Source organism: Topomyia yanbarensis, chromosome 3, assembly GCF_030247195.1.
Source record: "Topomyia yanbarensis strain Yona2022 chromosome 3, ASM3024719v1, whole genome shotgun sequence".
NCBI classification, from domain to species: domain Eukaryota; kingdom Metazoa; phylum Arthropoda; class Insecta; order Diptera; family Culicidae; genus Topomyia; species Topomyia yanbarensis.
The window spans coordinates 280,957,903-280,982,122 of NC_080672.1; the positions used below are offsets into that span (position 1 = coordinate 280,957,903).

The 24,220-nt window shown below is 36.8% G+C and overlaps 1 protein-coding gene across 2 annotated transcripts in view; it reads right to left on the bottom strand.

Annotated features, from left to right (window-relative positions):
- The window catches only part of LOC131693382 (Krueppel-like factor luna), a 153,744-nt gene that overhangs the window by 36,341 nt on the left and 93,183 nt on the right, over nt 1-24,220 (bottom strand). Inside the window, exon 3 of one of the 2 annotated variants that reach the window (XR_009306233.1) lies at nt 11,040-12,187. Coding sequence is in view for 1 of the 2 variants with exons in the window: in XM_058981150.1 (XP_058837133.1) it covers nt 12,012-12,187 (176 nt within the window). In the remaining variant the exon portion in view is untranslated. Of the gene's footprint in view, nt 1-8,967; nt 12,188-24,220 lie in introns of those variants that run through there. The other variant, XM_058981150.1, reaches the window with a different exon arrangement.

Below are 24,220 nucleotides of genomic sequence, written 5' to 3' on the forward strand. Positions count from 1 at the left end.
CGATCCCACTATTGGATCATCATCAGGGCCTGAGAAAATTTTATTTATTTAGCTAATTAATTTTTTCAACATCTCAGACTTAACGAGGGGAGTGGGCGTAGCGTATTGGTAAATCGATTGCCTTGTACGCAGCGCACCTGGGTTCGGGTCCCGACCCCGCACATAGGGTTAGAAATTTTTCCTAAGAGATTTTTCTAACCCGAAGAGGCGAATGACCTTAAGGTTAAAACCTCTATAATTGAAATAAAAAAAAAAAAAAAAAAAAAAAACTTAACGACTATCCAAAACATCTGATCAATCGGTTACTTCACCAAACATCACCTCCACAGCTATCACAGGCAACTGTAGAACCAGCTGAACAAACACTATATCGCTCTCTGCCATTCATTAATGAATTAACACCATCCATACGCAAAATACTACGTAAGAACGTGCCGAATATAAAGATATCCACCAGCAACAGCAACACGGTTAAAAGATTATACGGTAATCCAAAGGACCCTGTTCACGAAATGCAAAAGAGCAAGGTGATTTACCGAATATCTTGCTTGGACTGCCCAAGCAAATATGTGGGAATGACCGTCAACCAACTCCAAACAAGAATGTATGGCCACCAGACACAGATCAACCAACTTGAGCAGAAACTAGCAGCTGGTTACCAATACACAGACCCGGAAATACAAGAGTTAAAGGAAAAAACATGAGAGCCCCCGAGCACTGCATCACCCACCAACACCGCTTCAATCTGAAAAAACCATCTATTATAGACCACAGCTTCAAAACTTCCAATCTCCCGATCCTCGAAATGTGTCATATCACAACAACTCAACACACCGTCAACCGCCGCACAGATACCGAGGGACTGAACTCTACTTATGCCAATATACTATCGCATGTGAAAAAGTTGAGGGAAAAAAGCTCTCTCCGGACCGATCAAACTATCACTCCAACCCAAAATTCTCAAAAACAATCAGATAGGAGTACAGTCCAAACGTAGTAGTCTCATATAGGTGAACAACTGCCATTACCGTCAAATAAGTTTTAGTGATATATTCGACAAAACTGCCACTTTTTGGTACAGAAAAACCCGATTTCACACGATCTGAATGTATATTTTTCGTAAGTGCTAATATTCCACGACATCCATCCCAATCATAACATATATACACAATAACCACAGGCTATAAGCAGTTCTTCAACCCTTTCGAACCTGACATTCTCTCGTATGAAATACGAATTAGCACTTCGTCGATGTAGTCAAGTAAGATATGCTTTGAACGATGTTTAATATTTCGTATTTCTGTTTTGTTTAATGTCAACTGGTGTAAAAGTCCTTAATTAGCTAAATAAATAAAATTTTCTCAGGCCCTGATGATGATCCAATAGTGGGATCGAAACGTAGGCGAAGATCACACAGTAATCGACGCAATCGCATTATCGACTGAAAAGCCATATCACATCCGTATATTTCCAACAGTCGCTACGCACCTCTACGTTATTCGGACAAGTATACGGTATATCGCAACGATCGTGATCAAATTACTTTCGGCAACGCAATGAGTGGTGGTGTTCTGATCGCTGTCCCAAATATGAAATAAAAATTTGAAATTTGAAGTAAAAAGAATCCTACAGTTTGTCTACTGAGTGGAGTAGTTACGGCGGTCGTGTATTGGCCTACTACTTTACACGAGTCTAACTTTTCGTAGTATAGATTGTCAGATACCATTGCATCGGTTGCGCACCAGTAAGTCGAACGATGTCTAGTTACAAACATTCGTGAAATTCGCTAAGCATCATTACAACTGTCATACCACGAAAAACAGCACAGATTTACCAGTATGCCACCAATCCTGCCATATCTAACCTTGCACTAGAACTAAACAAGTAATTTATTCTGTGTATCGCTTCGCCAATAACGGATTATTCTTAGCAGCATTTGTTTGCTCCTAAATCAAATGGAATTCTGTTACAAAACCTCTACAGCTTACAGAGTAGATTGCCTTAACTTACGTAACATAGAGTCTCTTTTTATTTCATTTTTCTTTCTTTTTTTTACGATTTCCTTCTTAAATTATCTTAAATATAGCTTGTATAAAATTCGTTTCTTTATTTTATTGTTTTAATTTTATCTTTAATCGTATTGGATTTTTTTTAGTTATTAATTTATATTCCTTCCGTTGTTCTCTGTTTGCTTGGTGGTCAACTGGTTTAGTTCACCATCTCCATGTGCACAACCAAGCGGCGTGGAAAGCGGATAAAATTAATCAACAAAACTAAACTTATCTCGGTCGTACGACAAAACAAGCAACAATTCAAATTATTTCCATTTCTTTTTTTTTGGTATCATTCGATTGGGAGGGAAATATGAACTTCTTAAACCTAGGGTTGTGTCTTAGAGGCTACATATTCGAAAGTAGTGTAAGCATGCAGCTTGGAAGCCGAAACGTCCGATTTGGAACAATGTGCTAAAGTAAAGTGCGAATGAGTACCGTTGTTGCGTTTGAATATTTTGATAGATTTGTCTACGAATGTGGAAACGAAACGCGAATAATTGATAGTGCCTTCTCGTGCGATCATGCTCTCCTTTTTTTCTTGCTCTTGTTTTGTTAGACGATTTTTTCTTTGTCTCAAAAAAAAAAGTTCGTAAAAAATATATTTGTCTAAACTACGGTTTTTGCTAGTTATTTGCCTAATATTTTCACCAATTTATTTTCCCATTTCTCTACGGTAGTGCTAAATATTACACTTTCTTCTTTACAGTTTTGCTTTACTACTTGTGGTAAACCCCACGCTTTGCATTGCACTGGACTGTACATAGGTGTTTGTGTGTTTGTCTTTATTCTGCACGGCAGCGTGCCAATTCACACTAAAATAAAACGACCACTTCGACTGCGTGTGTGTGTATCTCATTCCGTTCTTAACCTCCTTTGAATATGAAAGAAATTAAATAGTTTTGTTTTCGTTCGAGTGTTTTATAGTGCTCTTGGTATATTTCTGTTTTGTCCTGTTGGTAAGCTTTGTTTACTGGTTGTGGTTTGTTTTGTCTCATTTATTGCATTCCTGTTTGTTTTGTTGAACTTTTTTTGTTTATTGCGTTGTAAGTTTTTGGAAATGAGTGCGAGAAAATAGTTGGCGCTTGGGCAGTAGGGTTCCGGGAAGCCGAGTAAAAACTTAAGCATGTAGGTTATGGGAATCTTGCAACCAATTTTTAAATCATTCCCGAATGATTTCAGTTACAGACTAATTACATCAATTGAACGAAATATAATCAAGTCCTTATTCGTGGGTTTCACTCTGAATTCTAGTTATTTTAGTGTTTTTTTCAATTTTTATATAGTTATGTATTTTAGATTCATCTAGTTTTCTTTAAAATACGTAAAAAATTACCCAGTCTTTGAATAATACTATTTTGACACATTTTTTCACTGTTCATTTTCAATCAGTTTTTTATTCCACGTTTCTAAGCTAAATTTGATCTAAAATGGTTGCCAACGTGTGGTGACTGAATATGGGAAGTGAGTGTATGCGTGATTATTGCATTTTATTTTCTCTGATGCAAATGACGGAAAAAGAATCGGGGAAAAACGTCGCAATAATTGTCTCTGGTATATTGAACGGATATCCATGGTTTTGTGAAATGATTTGTTGCTCTTAAAGTTGGATTAATGTGCATATTTTCGATGTATGTGTGTAAATGTGATCAGGTACACCTGATCAAAAGTTTCTATATAGGTGCCTGATTGAATCAAATACAAAAATAAAAAATATTCGCTGCAATTTTTTGGGCGTGAAAATGGGGCTATTTTGGCATCAATAGTTCTAGCCGAGATTCTAGTGCCATAAATGTTCATAACTATAGCTTTCAAATGCCCTTCCTAAGCATTAGAGCATCAAAACTGTCTCAATTACTTAGATTGAAGGTGGAAAATATTATGGAGCTCGTGCCCCAGTTCTGAATGAATCAGAATAGAAAATAGTGTGGCATACTCAGATTGAAAAATTGTCACGCGGAATGTCAACAAGCGAACTTGGTTGCGATTTTCATCGATTCAGATTTGTTTGCAACTTAAAAATAGGTTACCATGTAAGCTTGTCTTCTGTACACATGATCGTGCATCGAAACCATGGATTACTATCAGGTTTGATTTGGTGATGACTGTTAATTTTGATGAAAATTGCTTTCACTGATTCGTTTAGTACTTGGAAAGCTTCCCAAGTAACCATAAGCACTATTTCAAAACTCTGAACTATAAGTTAGCATTTTCACTGCTAACTAGCTGCATAAAAGTATTTTTTTAATGCTTTAGAGCAGCTGAAATGTGAAGCACTAGCACTAAATCCACATACAGAACACAGACAACATGCTAAAAAGCTTTTGATGATAAGGGCTATGAAGCTTTCATATAAAACTTTTAGTGCTAATGTAAAATGTTCTTATCGTGCTTTAAGACACCGAACAATAACAAATATACGTACGCGTTCCGGCAGTCACTAAAAATCATGTCATCCTTATAATAAGTGGCGAGGCAATACATCTAGAACCAAAATGCAAATTCTGACCGACTCTTAAAAAAATATAATCCACAATTGACGTTTACGTAATTTCAACCAAACATTTAGACTTTCAATCAAATCAGGCGTACATGTAAATCTTCTCACAAATCTGTCAGCAAATGCGTACACGCAATAGTGACGAGCTTCCAACTATTCGACTGCGGATAGAGCTCCATTTCTATAGACATGAATTCGTCATTTGAAGGGGAGGTTCTCATCCAAAATTTAAAAAAAAACATTTTTTGAAAGGTATAAGCACATAGAACAGACAAATATGCTAGAACAAACTTTCCCGAAAAACCTGTGTAAATATTTAAATGAACATACGTTGAAAATCACCATCGCATACAAGTTCGCATGCGTGAGTCACCATTCTATTCAAGTTTGCATACAAGTCCCGTATAGCGATTGCTGGCCGATCGAAGTGCCGACCAGTGGCAAGTTGCTACTTGCTGTTGTCATTTCACAGCGACAGTTTAATTTCTTACACAAGTTGAAAACTTTAATTGTATGTCAGTTTTCAGTGGTATAAGTGTCTACTATATCGGATCTTTCGATCCACGCAAGTTTCTACAGGTTCAAAGCGGCGTCCTAGCCATCATGCAACGCTCTCGGCTCGAGACGCACGCCACAGGTAGAAGCCTTGTTGCACTGTACATAGGTTTCGCGAACTTGTTTCACGGCTTGATCTGTAGAGTGTACCACTGCTGCCTCGGCTAAAATGCGTCTGCTTGTAGCGTATCTGAATAGTTAGTATTCCGGTGCTTTCCATGCAAGCCTGTCACATGCGCGTGTTTTGTGTCTTGCAAACGTGCCGAATTTGTTGAAAAAGGACGCTCTTGACAGCAAATTGATACATTTTAAATCAAATTCATGTTTATAAATCACAGAAACTTTTTTACTCGATTTTTGCTGAAATACCATTTTTTAGTGGGTCATTTTGAATTTCAAAAAACTGCCTTCAGATTCGTAATCAGTGATGTCCAAAACCCATAATTCCATTAACATTCTTCCACGAATAAATAGATTTTTCAAAATTGCGTACAATCTCATTTGAAAACACGTCAATTGGGTCATGAAGTCATCTAGCTAAATACACTGTCAAGGCAGACCGACAGTGCCAACCGAGGACGCGTTTCTATTTTCGCAAAAAAAAAAAAACAATTAAAAAATATATTGATGTTTTAAGGGTTGAACTGCCCATGATCGCATATCAGTCCCATAAAGATAGGAAATCCCATAGAAAACGGGACAACTATGCGATCATGGGCAGTGAACTTATATATTACTACCTGCAGAAAGTTTAACTTTATCGGTTTATATAATAAAAGAAGAATTTTATTCTTCATTTAATCACCTAATTTAAAAACTTTATCTTTTGTCATTTCGAAAGAAAACCTTTTTCGTTGAAGGAATGACCTACAAAATTTACAAATTCTTTGTGTTCACTATTTTCAGTGACGTTATAAAGTCGAAAAAAAGGCTCAAAAATCGATCTCAAAGTTTGAGATCGCACCATTACGTTAAATTTGAAGTTTTGTGCCCGGTCTTAGGTCATCCCTCCAATAAATATAGATTACTTTAGAGACTTATCAATAGTTTTATGTTTCAGATCGATCATGAGGCAGCAGGCTGTACGTTGTTTTGAAATTCCACGCTTACCTAAACTTAGAAAAAACATCACCACGGGCGCCATTTTGTTTTTCGTCTCGATTTTGTAAATGAAGACGAAAAAATTGAATGAGAACCTTCTCGTTAGGCGAAATTTTTATTGGCCTAAAACATGCTTAAGAACCTTAAAAATGATTTGCAAAACATGGAAGGCGACAACAATATGTAAATATTCAAATTCAAAATCAGCCGCAACGCCTTCTATGTACACGATGAGTGTACTGACAACTTTAACCGCAATTTTCTCGAAACCATAATTATGAGCAGGCCATGGAAATGTAACTCGAACAAATGATTTCTGATCGTCTTGAATTTTTCACAGCATATTTAAAATTACTTTCTCCAGCGACGTCCGCAGGATTTTATTTTTCCTCGCGTAATTTTTTTAATAAGAAATTTTGTGTCGATGTTCAACACATTCTAATTGAAATAAATTAAACTTATTAAAAGTATGCAATTTCTCCTCAAATCAAAATATCGAAAAAAATTACACGCGTCGCTTGGTATCGTTCTAAGGAATAGAAGAAATTTTGGTTTTTGGCTCTTGGTTGAAAATTACGTCCTTCCAAAAAGAACTCTCCGGTTGGAAAACGCTGCACAGCCGCCATCTTGTGATGAAATTATTTGAAAATATTATTTTCTATATATCACATTTGGTATTGTAAATCCCTTTTTAAAGGATCTTGATTCATCTCTTCTTTGCGTCAAGGGAAAAATTGCCTATTTGTTCGTGCTCTACAATAATGCAACCCCTCAAGAAGTTGGTATCAAACGAAAAAGAGAGAAAACGTGGGGTACGTTTCTGAAAGTTTATTGTTTATGCCCCTTGCTGTTTCTGTATCGACAATGAAAGGTCATTTTCAAGCACATGGCTCTATATTAACATTTGTGACAACCATAAAGGTGCTTAGTTCGATTGAGGCACATTATTTCGACTTTTTCTGCACTAAGGGGATGTACACCAATAACGTAAGGGAGTGGGGTAGGAGTTTTTTTTTTCTTACGTAACATCATAGAATGCGTACGAAAAATTGAATTATGTAAAAATATAATCTTCACCTATGAAAAAAACACATTTTTCAAACATCAAAATCACATTTCATGGTTTGCGTCACCTCCATTTTGTATGTCATTGAATCCAAACGGCAGACGCGACCGGTACAGTAGGCGTACACGCTCATGCAATACTACTCAAAATTTGAGTTCGGGGCATTCAATTTCAAAAGTAATAGAAATATGTGAAAAATTGAGTTTTAATTTGAATAGAACTAACTCATCCCTTGGGTTAAATTTTCAAAGATTTGAGTGAAAAAAAATACTCTCAAAAAATAAGCGGAGCCAGGCATCCACCTAAACTTAAAAAGGAGATTTCAAATCTAACTTCCAGTTGTGTATTTATAGTTTCTGAAATTTCTCCAAGATGCCGATCGGCATGAAATAAATGTACAGAAAGACGCTCGGAATAAATTTCCGGACATCGGAAACGCCTGGACAACGGCCTTGAGGATCAGGTTAATGGCATTTGAAATACCAAGGAATATCTTTGTAGTTTTATTAAAAACGAATAATTATTTTCTGTATTTGCCGTTTGATTAAAATGTACTCAAATTTGACATTGTTATCCCAAACTCAAAACTGAGTAAACGAGGATATCTCCAATTTTTGACTACGTGCACTTTTTATGAAATTGAGTGGTTGGCAACTCAAATTTGGGTTGTGATGAGTGAGCGTGTAGTGCATACTATTCATATATAGAAGTCAGCAAAGAGAATATGGAAAGAGATGAATAGTGTGAAGCCAGGAATACCTTGAGCAGACCAATCGTGCAATGTAAATGAACATTACTCATGCATGAGTTGGAGGAGATAAGTATTGTATATCCATCAAAAAAAATTTAAATTTTCGTCAGAATTTAGTCCAATCGTGATTGTAAGGTGCATTTTAGAGCATATGTATTAGTAAAAACAAGCTTCAGCATTATTTCATCTCTTTGTTTCGAAATGCACATCATTTGATAAACAAATTCAACGATCTTCATACTGTATGTTTTCAAAATATAATAGGAGTCATTTAAAGTGCTGTCTGTGGAAGCGGTTGCCAAAATTCTAGTGTTGAAATCATCATAAAGGGAGTGTTGCCGTTTTGACTGATTTTCACTCTTCGTCTCTCTCCCTATAGAGTTCTATGCAAATCACTTCACACACACTATCTGGGGGGTTTGTTTTCCTCCAGGTGTCATATGTAAAACTGTCAACCAATTTAAACGTTTGAAAAAGCTCGTTTTAATGGTGTTAAAATGCTCTACGTCGCTGAAAAACTTGTTCCGAACGCGTACATTACCGATTGGTCGGGTTCCATCGTGAAAATAATCCGACCGAAAAGTTATTACCGATTTGTTTTCCTCTACCTGTGACAGGTGGAGGAAAACAAATCGTTGAACACACTAATACAGTTACAGATTGTCATGTACTCTATTCTCTCTGGAAGTCAGCATGACACTCACACACGGCCATTTTTTTATTTTGCTCAAACTTTCAGTTGTGTTTTATTTGTGCGTGGTAATTGATTTGCTCTCCCGTGTAGTGTTTTGAATTGTTCAGATATGTCTAGACAAGGAGATTTGCATATGAAGTGACCACGTGCTTACGGAGATGCTCATTCATAAGAGTCTGCTAGTGACGCTCAGCGAAAAGCCAATGCAATTTGGAATGAATGCAAATCCAAATTAGAATCGTCCCAGGATTTGCAAATCATCATCACCCGAAAAATAAATGACTGTGAAGCCTTAATACTTCGGAAGCGTAGCAGATACAACTTATTTTTCAGCAATGTACGATTTTCATGCATTTGTTTCATTAAAGATTTTATCTGTACAAAATTTCCAGATTTCCAAAAAAAGGATAACAATTTGAGCTAAAAACTGTAGCATCGACCGATATGACCAATCCGTCCCGGGACGTCGTAGCCCTCGATTCTTCAGCACGATGCTCTGGTTAAACGAAACACCACAGTGCGCCAGTTTTGACACCGGTTTTCTGCAGAAGTTTCGAAAAGACGAGCTCAAAAAGTTGCCGTAATAACTACCAGAGATGCTGGGATGGATAATGCAAATGAAAAAGTAACAAAAGCATCTCAAAATTACCGCTGAATCTTAGAAGAAATTCAGAAAAAACGAAACAATGCTATTAGACAACGTTCAACCCTGCATCCCGAGAATGCTCGAACATATAGGTACAATTAAAGGAGTAGAAGGATAAAATGCTTAATGCAACGATTGATTTGGTTTTACTGACGGAGAACAGAACTGATCCAACCATATTGCACGTTGGACGATCTGTATTTGATAAGCGTTGTGAAATTTCAGGAACTAGACTATATTCACGGTTACTACCGAGAAGTTATACTACAATTGAAGGCAAACGACACGTCATAACCGCTCCAGTCAGTACTACGTGCAACAAATACAACGAATATGACCATTGAATTCACTTTTCTGTTCTATTCAGGTCAAGTTATGCAAATCATAAATAATATACTGATGGAAAAAGCATTATTTATGACTTTGGATATGTTCTATATTCCCATACACATCATACCTTTTGCGGCCACTTATTATACGCAGAATTGATTTTTGGTGACTGTTGGAACACGTACGTATATTTGTTATTGGCATATTTTGGCAAATGTTGGGTAATTTTCCAAATTGATCTGAATGCCAAACAAACAAACGGGTTTTGTGCAAAATACGCCTATATTGTGTATATATCCTGCTAAAACATGTTTGTTTGCACTTGTCTCAAGATCTTCTGAAGAATGACCCTACAAATATGGAAACTTTCGATCCGATTTTCCCCCGCACTTGAGTATCGTCAAATCCTCAAACCGGCACTTCAAGAGCAACTTACCGTATCACGGATACTCAAAAATCGCAAAAATATCATCAAAGACAATGTGTGCGCTCGAGCGAATGATGATGGGAGTTCAGTTACATTGGTAAAAACTTTTAAAATAGTGTACAAATTTGTTCTTAACATACAATTTCGCCTGACTCCTAACGTTCACGTATTCATCCCACTTCTACACATACTGCTACAAAACATTACGGTGTATCGTACACAAGAACATTGTTTTATCCGCTACTACAACTCTACACAGCATCGATCGGTGAATATACTCAGCTAGGCTTTACTCACTCACAAGAGCGTTCGCGACAGTTTTTTGGGGTTAGATATTTCCGTGGATCGCTACTCTCTCGATTGTGATTCCATTGTTTAATATATTTTGTTACTATGGTACCACGTTGGGTGACTTCTTGTTATAGTATAAATCTGACCTCGGACCGGTCGCTCGAAAAAATGCAGATCACAGAAATTGCATCACGCAAACGATAGGGTGTGTTCATTTTGTTTTATTTGCCTTCCTCCTTGGGATGTTTCGTAGTACCTATTAATCGCAGTGTCTCCTGTGTCGATGTGTTCTTGTATGTTGTTGCTTGGGTTACGCATAATCACGCATGGGTAGATGCTTTTCTTTGTGGATATTTTCTCCTACTCTAATAAATTAGCAAGCTGAATACTGCATGACGTACCTATGTAAGTCACCACCAATTAAACAGGTGAAACAAATATTTTTGAGCCGCCAAGTGACACTGCTTTACGTGCTATATGATACAATCTTCTACTATAACATTAAGAATGATACAATTCAAAGGCAGGATATGTTTTCGTGTTTCTATATAGACATGAACAACAAACACAAGATAATGGGGAGTTAAGAACAGAAATTTCTAAAGCAGAAATAGCAAAGCTGAATACCTTCCTTTTAATCCTAATCAAATAGTCACTAGTATTTATGTTTTGGCAGTGATGGTTTTCCTTTTGTTTTGTGTGATCTTTTCTGCTTTCCATTCGCTTTGCTTATGTCCTGAAAATAAGAACTAATCGATTTCGTGATAACATATCAATTAAAATACCTTAACGAACAAAAACAAATCAATGAACTACAGTCTAAAATGGCCACATTCGGTAAAACTTTGTGTATTTTACCCTGACAATAGTCTAATTTCCGACATTAACAAAATAAAATATTTAAAACAACATGATTCCTAAATCTATCGGAGAACTCTCCCCATGAATGCTGATGTGGTAAACGTGTGGTAATAAAGCCACGGGGGTGAGGTGAGATGATTCTTACAAACTAAGCAAAATACAATGAGAAATTACTGCTTATATAACAATTTTCTCTTACCGATACTAATGCCAAATACTTAAATTTTGGTTGTTCGAAAACGTTTGGAATTCATAAATGTGCAACTTTATAATCGTTAATTTATGCTGTTAAACTGGATTGCACTCTGCTCCCGTCATGGTCTCACTCGCATTCCTATATCAACTTACGTCCTGGTGTAAAATACATAGCTTTAATAGCCTAATGAGAAAACTTTTCTAGATAATGATGTGTTTATTCGGGGACGATTGCGAGACTGCGGGGGAGAGGATATTGTTGTCGATGATGATTATGATAATGATGATGATGATGATGTTGGTGGTGGTGGTGGCGGATGTCTATTCTGACCTCTTTAGTAGTGCATTTAAATGTTTGCTAGTTTAGCAAAAATCCATTCTCTATCGTAATCATCTCAACGAGATGATAGCTTTTTTCTTCCAATGCGCGCGCGTGTGTGTTTCCATGGGCGTGTTTGTGTCTGTGCGTTGAGTGTGTGACATTGCGCGATGGTACAAGCTCATTCAATCAGACGCCGATGGCATATCCCAGTTCCCTTCGGTTTATGCATGACGTTTCATATGCAGCGCCAAATGGTCCGAACGGGAAAAGCAACGATCGCAGTGCCGGCATTTGAATGGTTTCGCCCCGGTGTGCTTCCGGTAGTGGCGAGTTAGTTCATCGCTGCGGGCAAATCGCCATTCGCATCCTTCCCAGGAGCATTTGTAGGGTTTCTCGCCTGGAAAGAGAACAGAAACGAAGTGGTTTTTAGTTTTGCTGCTTTTTCAAACGTGTATTAGAGTGGGGCGAAGTGAGTAAAAAATGGCGACACGATTTTTTTAAGTTTCACGAAACTTATTTCAAAAAAACAATTTTTGATGTAAGGTTTTATATATTTTTTAATAATTAAAGCAGGAATTTTTTATGTAGTGTATTATGTTAATATTCGCCTTCACAAACTCTGAAAATCGTCTGAAGGATATGTAAGCAAATACAGTAAAGACCAGTTTTTATTAGCTCCTTGTTGAATTTTAGGCCGATAAAACGGGGAAACTTACACATATTTTTCTTTCTTTTTAATAAACCGAAGCTCTTAAAATATTCTTCTTTAGTCCCTAGATATAACCCCTCATAACCCTTTCAGATTATTTAGTTTAAGTTTCCCTTAAGGGGGTCTGACAGTGCAACGTTTAAAAAATCAAAAAAAAATATTTTTACATATTTCGAAACTCTAAAATAAGAAAAAAATGTTTCTAATGATTCTCGAATTTACTCGAATTCAACATGGTTCGTCTGCAAGAGCCCATCAAACTACCAACTATTAGTTTTCATACGAGGCTCACAAAATCGGAGGCTCACAAAATCGGAGGCTCACAAAAAGCTGGCAAAATCGGAGGTAGATAAAATCGGAGGCTGATAAAATCGGGTCTTCACTGTAATGAAAGCTGCAAGTTAGTTAAAAAAGATGGCTTTTCATGAATTGATCCTTGGTAGTAGCGGAGACCGGAGCTAGTTGGCGGTGTTGTCAGTTTTCATTTTTACCGCTCGATTTTGGTAGATCTTGCAAAGTAGAACACGGCACATGAAAGGGCAGACTGTTGGCAACATCTCTGAATTTTATGAAAATGATTGATACGTTGTCTTCATTTCTAGAGACAAAAATATGTGACGCGGGAAAGCCGCCAACTTACCCCAGCCCTGGGGAGTAAGTTGGCGGAATGGCAGAAAATAAGCAATCAAATGGAAATCAGATTGCATCAGTGGTCCTTATGGAATGTGACGATTGTCATTTCAATAAAACTGTGTATTATTCGATACTTTTTTATTGTATTTTAGTCTCAATACCCCGTCATTTTGACTTCGACGCGTACCCACTTGCCCCGTGTGCGTCACCGCCAACTTAGCCCAGCAGCATATTTAATGAAAAAGGATTTAAAAAATTACTTTTGTGTATAGATAGGTGTAATATCTATACGGAAATTGAAAGCTCTTTTCACGCACTATCGTAAAATATAATCATTCGAGGAATAGATTGAAAACCACCTTAAATAACACAAAATGTTTAAAATTATGAAAATTTACAAAGTATGCTCAAAAACACAATATCGTCCACAGATTCTACTAAACGAAATGGTTTGCAACAAAAACACATTGGATAATGCGTTTCACATTACTTGAGGTTCACGAGAGACAGTGCTTTATGTCTATTAGAAACGGAGAAAAGGGGATTCCGCCAATTTACCCCAACCGCCAACTAGCTCCGGGCTCCCCTATGTTTAGTTTGCTTTTACGGTGAACAATATAAAAGATATACCTAGTTTCGTTCTGACAATAAAATTTTGTACTTTACAAAACTTTTCTATTATTTTAAATAGTGGGTAGGGTGGTTGTAATTTATGGAAATGTGTGAGGATGGAATATATCGGTATCGGCGGCGTTGCTGTAATTTTGACCGGCGGCGGCGGTGTATCGGTGTGACGACGTTCGCTAAAATTGGTGGCTGCGTGGCGTGGGATATTTTTCGATTAGGATTGGAAGTAGAAACGACTTCCTATTCATTCATGTCAAGTTGGTTGTTGTGTTTGCGTGTTTTAAACTAATCCTAAGGATTGATGACGTAGCGGTGTCATCATCTTTCAGTATAACAAAGTAGTACAAATATTTTTAACAGACTCCAAATTGCGATTGCCAAGATAACTCAAATCACAGTTCCTAATGTTTGGAAAGCTGACCTTTAAGACTACAGACACTTTATACACTGACTTGCGGAGACAAAAACAGAAAAAAACATGCAACCATGAATGTAAACTGGAAAAACGGATGCTCCCATAAGCTTTGCATGGGCTTCCTCTTGTACTCCTCCTCTCAAACCAGCATAATCAAAGCAGCTTTGACCACATTGGCACCTATGACGGTTCATGATGCCTCCGGGGTACTCGCCAAGTTCCTAAGCAAATATCACACCTATTACCCAGCGAATTCTCTACCGATTTGACGATTTGATTTGATTTCAAATGAAAGATACAGTAATGCCATTGACTGCTGCTGAATTTCATTCGGTTCTGACTCTTAGTTCTGAAGTTATAGGTTGGTTAGTAAGCTTACACTGGAATTTCCCATATAAATCGGTACAATCGTAACACCGCAGAGGCTAAAAACTATTGAAATGGTCACCAAATTACTTCGATTCGCACATCTAGTTCACTGATTGCCAATCAAACATTCTTTGGATATATTGTCCACTATCGACGATTCCGGAACTCCCGGATTCCGGGCATATTCCACAATTTAAGTCACATCAGTTCTTCGGTGATGACTGAACCGACGTTCTCAAACCAAGTCTCAAATGAAAGGCAACATTTGCGGTTGAGTATTGTGTCGCCACTCAGCACACCCCCCCACCCTTGCCCTCACACCTCGCTCCTTCATCACACCTTGCCCTTTGGACTAGAGATGGTCGGGTTCGGGTTTTTGGACCCGAAACCCTGACCCGACCCGAACCCGACGGGTTTCGGGTCGGGTTCGGGTTCTGTAAATTTAAGCTTCTCGGGTTCGGGTCGGGTTCCGGGTTTTCAAATTTTAAATTCTCGGGTTCTGGTCGGGTCCGGGTTTATGAAATTTTGGACTTTCGGGCTCGGGTCGGGTTCGGGTTTTTCAAATTAGGAATTATCGGGGTCGGGTCGGGTTCGGGTTTTGAACAAAACAACTCATCCATTTCATGACACTGTTTGCGTCTATACACAAAACGCAGTCTTTTTTGTAGTAATGAATTATACTTCGTAATACGAATGGATGACACATATAACCGCACCAAATGTTAGCACCTCTGAATCGCTAGAATTCGTCGTATTTTCTGGTGCTCAAATATTGTATTTTTTCATTCTTGCATAAAATTCCGTCTCTTCAGATTCGCAAACTGACTGAATTATTTAATTTTTTAAACGAACATTCATGACAGATCATTCGACAATACGTGTTTAACATCTAAAATCTCTTTGCGTATTATTTTTCATGATAATTAGTAATAAACCAAGTCAACAGGAATTTATCGGAAAATATCGGTTCAACTTTCTATAATGGAATATAAATTTCGACAAGTACTTTAAAACCGATACTTAGGCCGCGGCGACTTTTTCTCTACGTAAACGGTTTTGTGGGGGTACATTCGTACCCCAGAACGAAAATCGCTCTAGTCGGGTTCGGGTTTTTCAAATCTTATAATTTCGGGCTCGGGTCGGGTTTGGGTTTTTAAATTTTCATGCGCTCGGGTTCGGGTTCGAAAAAATTGAAACCCGACCATCTCTACTTTGGACCACCCTCACATCCGCATTTCCTTCATCCACATCCGTATACCTAAATAAGATGAAGGATTTCTGACAAATCCTCCACTCACACTCTACTAGACCCCCACTCGCTCCACTTCCAAACCCATTTCACCAACATTTCAAACTATAATCATATGAAGATAACATTGAACTCATATTGATTACGTTAATTAAATTTTAGGGGAGCCCGGGGCTAGTTGGTGGTTAGGGTAAGTTGGCGGAATCCCTTTGTCTTCGTTTCTATTAGACATATAGCGCTGCCTCTCATTGTGTAGCTCAAGTTATGTCAAACCCATTATCCAATGTGTTTTCGTTAAAAAAAATATTGTTTTGTAAAAGTTGTGGGCGATATTGTGTTTTCGAGCAAACCAAGTAAATTTTTTAAATTTTAAACACTTTCTCAATTGATTTTATTTTTCGATAGTGCGTAAAAAAAGCTTTCAATATCCGTATAGATATTAAATCTATCGATGAATTAAAGTTATTTTTTAAATTGTTTTTTGTAAAATTGCGGTTAGGGTAAGTTGGCGATGACGCAAGCGGGGCAAGTTGGCGCTACTATTTACAGTGCAAATATAGTTATCAAATATTTTTATTTTTGGAATTCACTCCAAAGTAAAACTTTGTGTATCTCGTCAATGCAGGGGATATTTACTTCGGCCAATCGTCTGAAGAATTTCAAAAATATGCTTTTGAATATGGAATACGCTCCAAGGCAAAATGCCGGGGTATTGAGACTGAAATATATTGGAAATTAGCGGTTAATATACAATTTTATTCAAAAGACATTCAGCACGAACCTTTGATATAATTGAATCTTCATTTTCTGGCGTATTTATACATACCGCCCTGGCCGGGGTAAATTGGCGGGATATCCGCGTCACACATTTTTGTCTATAAAAACAAAGACAATGTAACAAACACTGTGCTAAAACTCAGGGATGGTGGCTACATCCGCATGTGCTATTTTGCAAGATCTATCTACATCTAAGCGGTAAAAAATTGAAACTGAAAACACCGCAAACTAGCCCCGGTCTCCCCTATACTTTTTTGTTTAAAGTGAGTCTGCGTCTACTTTCGTGGTAGTCGTGGGATACGTGCTGAGTGAAATAAGAATGTTATAGATATGCTATTGAACGAAACCAGCTAATGAATCATAGTTTGGATAAATAAGAAAGGCGCAATTGCACCACTAGGTGGATTAAAACAGGTTTTTTTTGCCTTTCTCATATAAAGAAAGGCTATGCAATCACTGTAAAAATCGACTTTTTAACCGAAGCCCGGAGGGCCGAGTGTCATACACCATCCGATTCAGTTCGTCGAGATCGGCAAATGTCTGTGTGTGTATGTATGTGTGTGTTATTTAAACTCACACAATTTTCTCAGAGATGGCTGAACCGATTTTCGCAAACTTAGTTTCATCTGAAAGGTATAACACTCCCATAAGCTGCTATTGAATTTTTAGTTGATCCGACTTCCGGTTCCGGAGTTACGGGTTGAAGAGTGCGGTCACACAGCAAATTCCCATTCCCCCCCCACTGGTACCACCATTATGTTCAAATGATGTAAAACATATTAAAATGTATGTGACATTACTTTAGTTTGCGGGTCTGGATCACTAATGATCAATCAAAGTTGCTTTGACCACATTGGCCACCTATGACGGTTCATGACACCCCCGGGGAACCCGCCAAGTTCCTAAGCTAATATCACTCCCATTCCCCAACGAATTCTCTACCGATTTTTACAAACTTGATTTCAAATGAAAGATACAGTAATACCATTGACTGCTGCTGAATTTTATTCGGTTCTGACTCTTGCTTCCGGAGTTACAGGGGTGTTAGTAAGGATACACTGGAATTTCCCATATAAATCGGTACAATCGTAATATCTCTGAGGCTAAAAACTATTGAAATGGTCACCAAATTACTTCTAATCGCAGATCTAGATCACTGATTGCCAATCAAACATTCTTTGAATATATTGTCCACTATCGACGATTCCGGAAGTCCGGAGTTCCGGGCATATTCTACAATTAAAGTCACATCGGTTCTTCGGTGATGACTGAACCGATTTTCTCAAACCAAGTCTCAAATGGAAGGCAAAATATGCAGTTGAGTATTCCGTCGTCGCGACTCCCCCCCCCCCCGCCTTGCCCTTACACCTCCTTCCTTCATCACTCCCTTCCCCTTGGACCACCCTCACGCCCGCATTTTCTTCATCCACCCTGTATACCGAAATAAGATGAAGGATTTCTGACGCATCTTCCACTCCCACTCTACTAACCCCCCATTCCCTCCAATTTCGCACCCATTCCACCAACATTTCAAAATATAATCACATGAAGATAACATTGAACTTATGCTGATTAAGCTAATTAAATATTATTCTTTTGCCTTTCTCGTATAGATTAGGGGCCGTTCATAAACCACGTAGACTCATAGGGGGGACGGGGTGGTCTGGCAAAAGTCTACGTTTGTCTACGAGGGGGGAGGGGGGGTCTTTTAAAATGTCTACGTAGACTTTTATTTTTTGTTATTCTCGTATTACTAATTGTAAATGATATTTAAAGAGAGTTGTATTCAAAGTATCGGTCTATTCAGTTAGGATTAAGTGGATTAATTTTTTTATTTTTTTATTTATTGATACCGGTGGTTAAAGCAGTAGTGTAATTAAAATTCTACAACAAAGAGTTTACTCGAGTTAATCAGTTTCTCTTGCAATCATTTACACTGATTTCAAAATAATTAAAGACCCGTTACATTTTACGACTTGACCCTACGCAACTCCGTGCAGACCGGTTCTACTATATTTATCTTCGAAAATATGCGGAGTTAAACTTTGATACTTTACGATAATATTCTCAGGTGATACGGCTATTTATTACATAAGAAAAATAAATATATTTTTGGGAAGATTTAAATAGCTTCGTTCCCTTAATCACATAAGGCAATTTATATTGTCTTATTATCTAAGAAATATTAAAATTTGTGCACGAAAATTGAAATTTGTGTGCATGTTTAGTTTATTATTTTAGTCTAGATGATAGTACACACCTACAGTATTATTTTGTAATTGTTTCTCATAATTTAACAATTTTGAATGCACTAATAAGGCTCAAAAAGTGTTTATCAATTCAGCCTTGTTGGTGTAGGTAGCGCTTCGGTCAAAATTTGAACTAGTTATAGCAATATATCTTTTTACACATACTTGAGTTACTAATCTTGAAAAGAAGTATTCCGCTACACAAACGTTGGAAAGCACCTTGAATTGGTATTAATTGATATGATCAATCATAGACAAAAACCAATGTAAAAACCTTTCTTTAATATTTAGAAAGCTTGAAATAAATTTGAACACTAATTTTTAATTGAACATTATAATGTGCTTCTTGCTAATTTCACATTTCCCGCGAATAAAAAAAATTAAAAGTCTACGTAGACTTTTGGCATGGGGGTGGGGGGGTTTGTAAAAGTCTACTAAGGTCTACTAGGGGGGAGGGGGGGGTTTAAAATTCTCAAATTTCAGTCTACGTGGTTTATGAACGGTCCCTTATGCAATTGCTCCAAAAACCGACCTTATAACCGAGGCCCGGAGGGCCGAGTCTCATATAACATTCGACTCAGTTCGCTGAGATCGCAAAATATCTGTGTGTATGTATGTGTGTATGTGTGTATGTATGTATGTATGTATGTATGTATGTATGTATGTATGTATGTATGTATGTATGTATGTATGTATGTATGTATGTATGTATGTATGTATGTATGTATGTATGTATGTATGTATGTATGTATGTATGTATGTATGTATGTATGTATGTATGTATGTATGTATGTATGTATGTGTGTGTATGTGCGCATTTGTTAACAAAATGTCCACATCGGTTTCTCGGAGATGGCTGAACCGATTTTTACAAACTAAGATTCAAATGAAAGGTATAATATTCTCATAGGTTGCTATTGAATTTCATTTTCAACCGACATCTTGTTCCGGATTACGAGTTGAAGAGTATGGTTACAAAACCAAAATTTGTTGATTTGTCCACATCGGTTTCTCGGAATTTTCTGAACCGATTTTGACAAACTTGACAAACCTGAATTACAGGGTGATACGTACGATCACGCAGCAAATCCCGATTCTAACGAATTCTGCGATGAATGTAAGGGACCATTCATAAATTACGTAACGTTTTTAGGGGGGGAGGGGGTACGACAAGTTGTGACATAGGGGGGAGGGGGTGTTAACTAGATCGTTACGTAACATGTTTTCATCGAAGAAAAATTTTTTTTTCTTGGAATTAGTTACGTAACAGGGGAGGGGGGGATGGAAAAATTTGTGACAATTTGTTACATAGGGGGAGGGGGGAGTCAATTTTGGGCAATTTTTGCGTTACGTAATTTATGGATGGTCCCTAAAAAGGTGAATTTTTTTCCAAAATGTAAACACAACTGTTGAATTTGTCGATCTAGGTCACCAACAGTCATTCAAAGTCTCTTTGGCCACACTGGTCACCATCGACGGATCCGGAAGCATCCAAATTCAGAATAATGGTTATATTGGTTTTTCGAAAATGGTTTGACCGATTTAATCAACTTAGTCTCAAATGAAAGGTGTTGCGTCCCCGGAAACTGATATTAAATTCCATCTCCATCCGACTTCCGGCTCCGGAGTTACGAGTTGTGGAGTGCGATCACATAGAAAACTCCGATTCAAACCGATACCGCGATGAATGCAAAAAGGTGCTCTTATATATACTTACCAAGTGTAATAAGAATGAAAGACATTTGCATAATGTTATATTGTACGAACCAGCTATTACAATATAGTTTCACAAAAAGTTTGATTACAGGTGATAAGAAAATACTCTTACTTTCGTTTGACACAAAAATATTCAGTTGAATTCGATATTTTATTGCGAATTATTGAGATCCGGAATTATTTTTGTATTGTTGAGGTTAGGTTAGTTGTTTTAGATACGGAAAATGTTTACCTAGAAATTGGATTGATCAGTGAATAACCTCGACTTTCAATACCTGCATTCTTTAATCCAGTGATTTTCGCCCACTATCGTGTTTTTTTTATCGAGATTTCAATCTTTGAATTTCATTTGAGTGTTAACTGAAACCGGAAGAACGAATTCTTAGTGCGGTATCAAGAAATTTACCAACTAGATATTTTTCAGAGGTAGACAACATATTTTCTTCATCAATATTACTTTTCATTAGAAGAAATAACATTTAATTATAATATTGGTTGAGTTTATAACATTATTTTCTTTTACATGCGTTTTGACACATGAAAATAAAAACATCATCATTGCCTTTTCGTGCCATCTTGCGGTCTACACCCAGCTTTAGATCGCAAATAGGACGGAGTTTTCGTGAAGTGGAGGGGGTGAAATGCAGCCTAGCCTTACGGAAAACGCCTATCTTCAATACCTGCACAATGCAGTGGTGATTTTATTCAACGCGTTCGGTCAAGCAGAAAAATTCGTTTTGCAGGACAGGGATTAAAATTCCCGTCTATATGAAAACTCACAATATAGAGGTAAGGCTACATGACCTATCACCACGAATCCCTTGGCATAGCGAAAAAATACTCATTTTTGAAATCTCAAAGCCAAATAAATCTCAAAGAAATAAGAACATTTTTATTGCAATGTTAAGAATGACGATGGGTTTACGTTGCTCACCCGTAAGTGAAAGAAATAAGAACGAACATCTCATTGCATGCACCAAGACAGCTTTAACGATAAATACGCTGACCTGAATAACATGAGAGAAGTAAATGATACCGAAGATGCAGTAGGCAAGTAGACAACTGTTTCCATGCCGTGAAAGAAGGTTTTTGCATGCAATAGAAATTAAGGTTCACGAGATTCAGGGGGTAATTAATAAAAAAAATTATTTATATTTTTATATCATGCAAATATATCAAAGACCCACGGTCCCGACTGCTATGAGCCATGTCAAATAAACGAATTGGAAAAAGATTTCGATTTGAATTTTGCTGAAAAATTTCAACAGAAAATAACATTTCTTGGTATATTCTTCTCGTTTGATACACAGAACGCAATATTTTGCCCACCGCAAAAAAGGAACATAGTATGACAAAATTACATAATGGCGCGGTTTTATTTAATACAGGTTAAACATTGAATCGGTTTCGAACAATAGGTTACTACGTTACTAGGTTTCAATTACGCAGTGCTCTACTTCTATAGATTTTGAAAGGGTCCGGGTATTTTAGAATGAATCGATTGAGACCAACACCTCACCGTCTGAACCGCCAAGCGGTGTGTTTGATAGAACAATTTTATTCGAAAAAAATCGGCATGTCTAAAACTTAATTATGTGATAGAACTGACTTTGTCCTTCCATTTGCAACCAAAAGTCAAATATTCTGTCAGGGGTCCAGAACAACTTTTTATTTTAAAATACTTTCTTGTGAAAACTTAGGTGCGGGTTTACATTTTTGCCACTATGTGGTACTATAGACATTCAAATATTATCAAAAGTGAGAATCCGGTGGAAATTTAATTGTCTAAAATTTTGTAGAAAACTACAAATCGATCTAAAATTGTCTGAGAAAGTTATAAAAGTTTTATCAATATTTCTAGATTCGTACGGGGCTTACTGGTTAAGAAGCCGATGGCCAAAAATATTTTCATTTGTAAAAAAAATATTTGCCTTATTTTAACAGTGTGTTCAGAAGAGCATGAGTGCCAACAAGATCCTACCTTTAAGCGGAAACCACATAATTCCAGATTCTACCATTTTATGTGTTCCAATCATATTTTATGAACAAGAAGATACACAGAAGTGTAAATAAAATTTGTACGAAATTGGTACTCTTTGCCAAGATACTTGATAATATAGCAAAGAGGAACAGGTTTTTTTCGGTTACAAATATGTCCGTTTCTTAATTTCAATTTCTTCACCCATTCTTAAGTATGATTGATGTGATATTGAATCAATCTCCTTTTCATTCAGCATCTTGTAAGATACATTTGGCTTAAAATTAAACTTTTATATTTGACGAAGCTTGATTAGATAGGGTGAAGTGCCTATTTTAGAATTTATTTATTTATTTATTCATTAAATTTTTTCGACAAGAGGAAAAGCCAAGATGGAAACATTTCATAACTTTTATATGTTTCAATCTCAGGCGTAAAAACCCCTTTAAAACATGTACAATATTCATTACAATTTATTATAATTCTTGAATTTTCCCTTAGTTTTTTTTTCAATACAACGTAAATAGTTTTGATAAACCTCAGACAGTCCGAAAACTGATTGGGAGGTCTTTTTTCGATAGGAAATGGTGCAAATGAGAGTATTGAACACGTTCTAGTAAATTTTTAAGTTAAGTTTCCTACAACGTATTTTCGTAGTGCTTTTTAAATGTATAAATCGAATTAAGACTTTTTAAATTAAACGGCAGATTATTGAAATTTTCGATAGCAGGGTATATACAACCATGTCTAATGTAATTGGTTCTTGGTGTCATTATCCTTAGATTCCTAACGTTTCGTTTATTGAAACGGTGTAGTTCACTCAACGATTGAAGATTTAGATTTTGTTTAATTAAATTGTTTTTTACTTTGAAAATAAACAAAACCGATTCATAATATTTGATCTGGTTAAAGTTCATTATGCTATTGGTAGTGTACAGATCAGTGGTTCTAACATTGGGGTCTAGGTACTGTTCCCAGAAAATAGTCCTCATAAATTTGTTTAATGTTATAGAGATTTTACTAATAACGTAATTAGGTGCATTTTCCCATATAATGCTCAAGTAACATGTGGACGTGTGCGTAAAACAGGTTCTTTTTTTCTTTAATAGGTAACATGTAACTACTCTGTCGAAGTATACCGAGAAATTTGGTTATTTTTCTGTGAATCTGCTCAATGTGCAAATTCCACTTAAGGTTTTGTTGAAGTATCAGTCCTAGGTAAGGCAGAAAGGCAACTCTTTCTAATTTCGTTTCTCCTAGCCACAAGTCAAAATCCTGAGTGGTCAGACGATCGTACTAGAGAATATAATATACTTCGTTTTTGATGCGTTGACAGTAAGTCCGTTGTCAAAGAACCACCTATGAATTAAATTCAAATCATGCTGCATATCTTGATACAAGGTTTCTACGTTATTTGAGTTGTAAACTAAGGCAGCATCATCAGCATATAGTTGAAGTTTGCCCTTCAGGGGTAGATCAAATATATCATTGATAAAAATATTGAAAAGAAGTGGTCCTAATATTGAGCCCTGTGGCACACCAAAACCGACAGCGATTTCAGAACTTATGTGGTTATCTAAGGCTACACATTGTAGTCTATTGTTTAAATAAGATTCAATCAGCATTAACGCCTTATTTCTTATGCCGTAGTTTTGCAGTTTGTTTAATAGTATTGTATGAGGAACGCAATCAAATGCTTTTGACACGT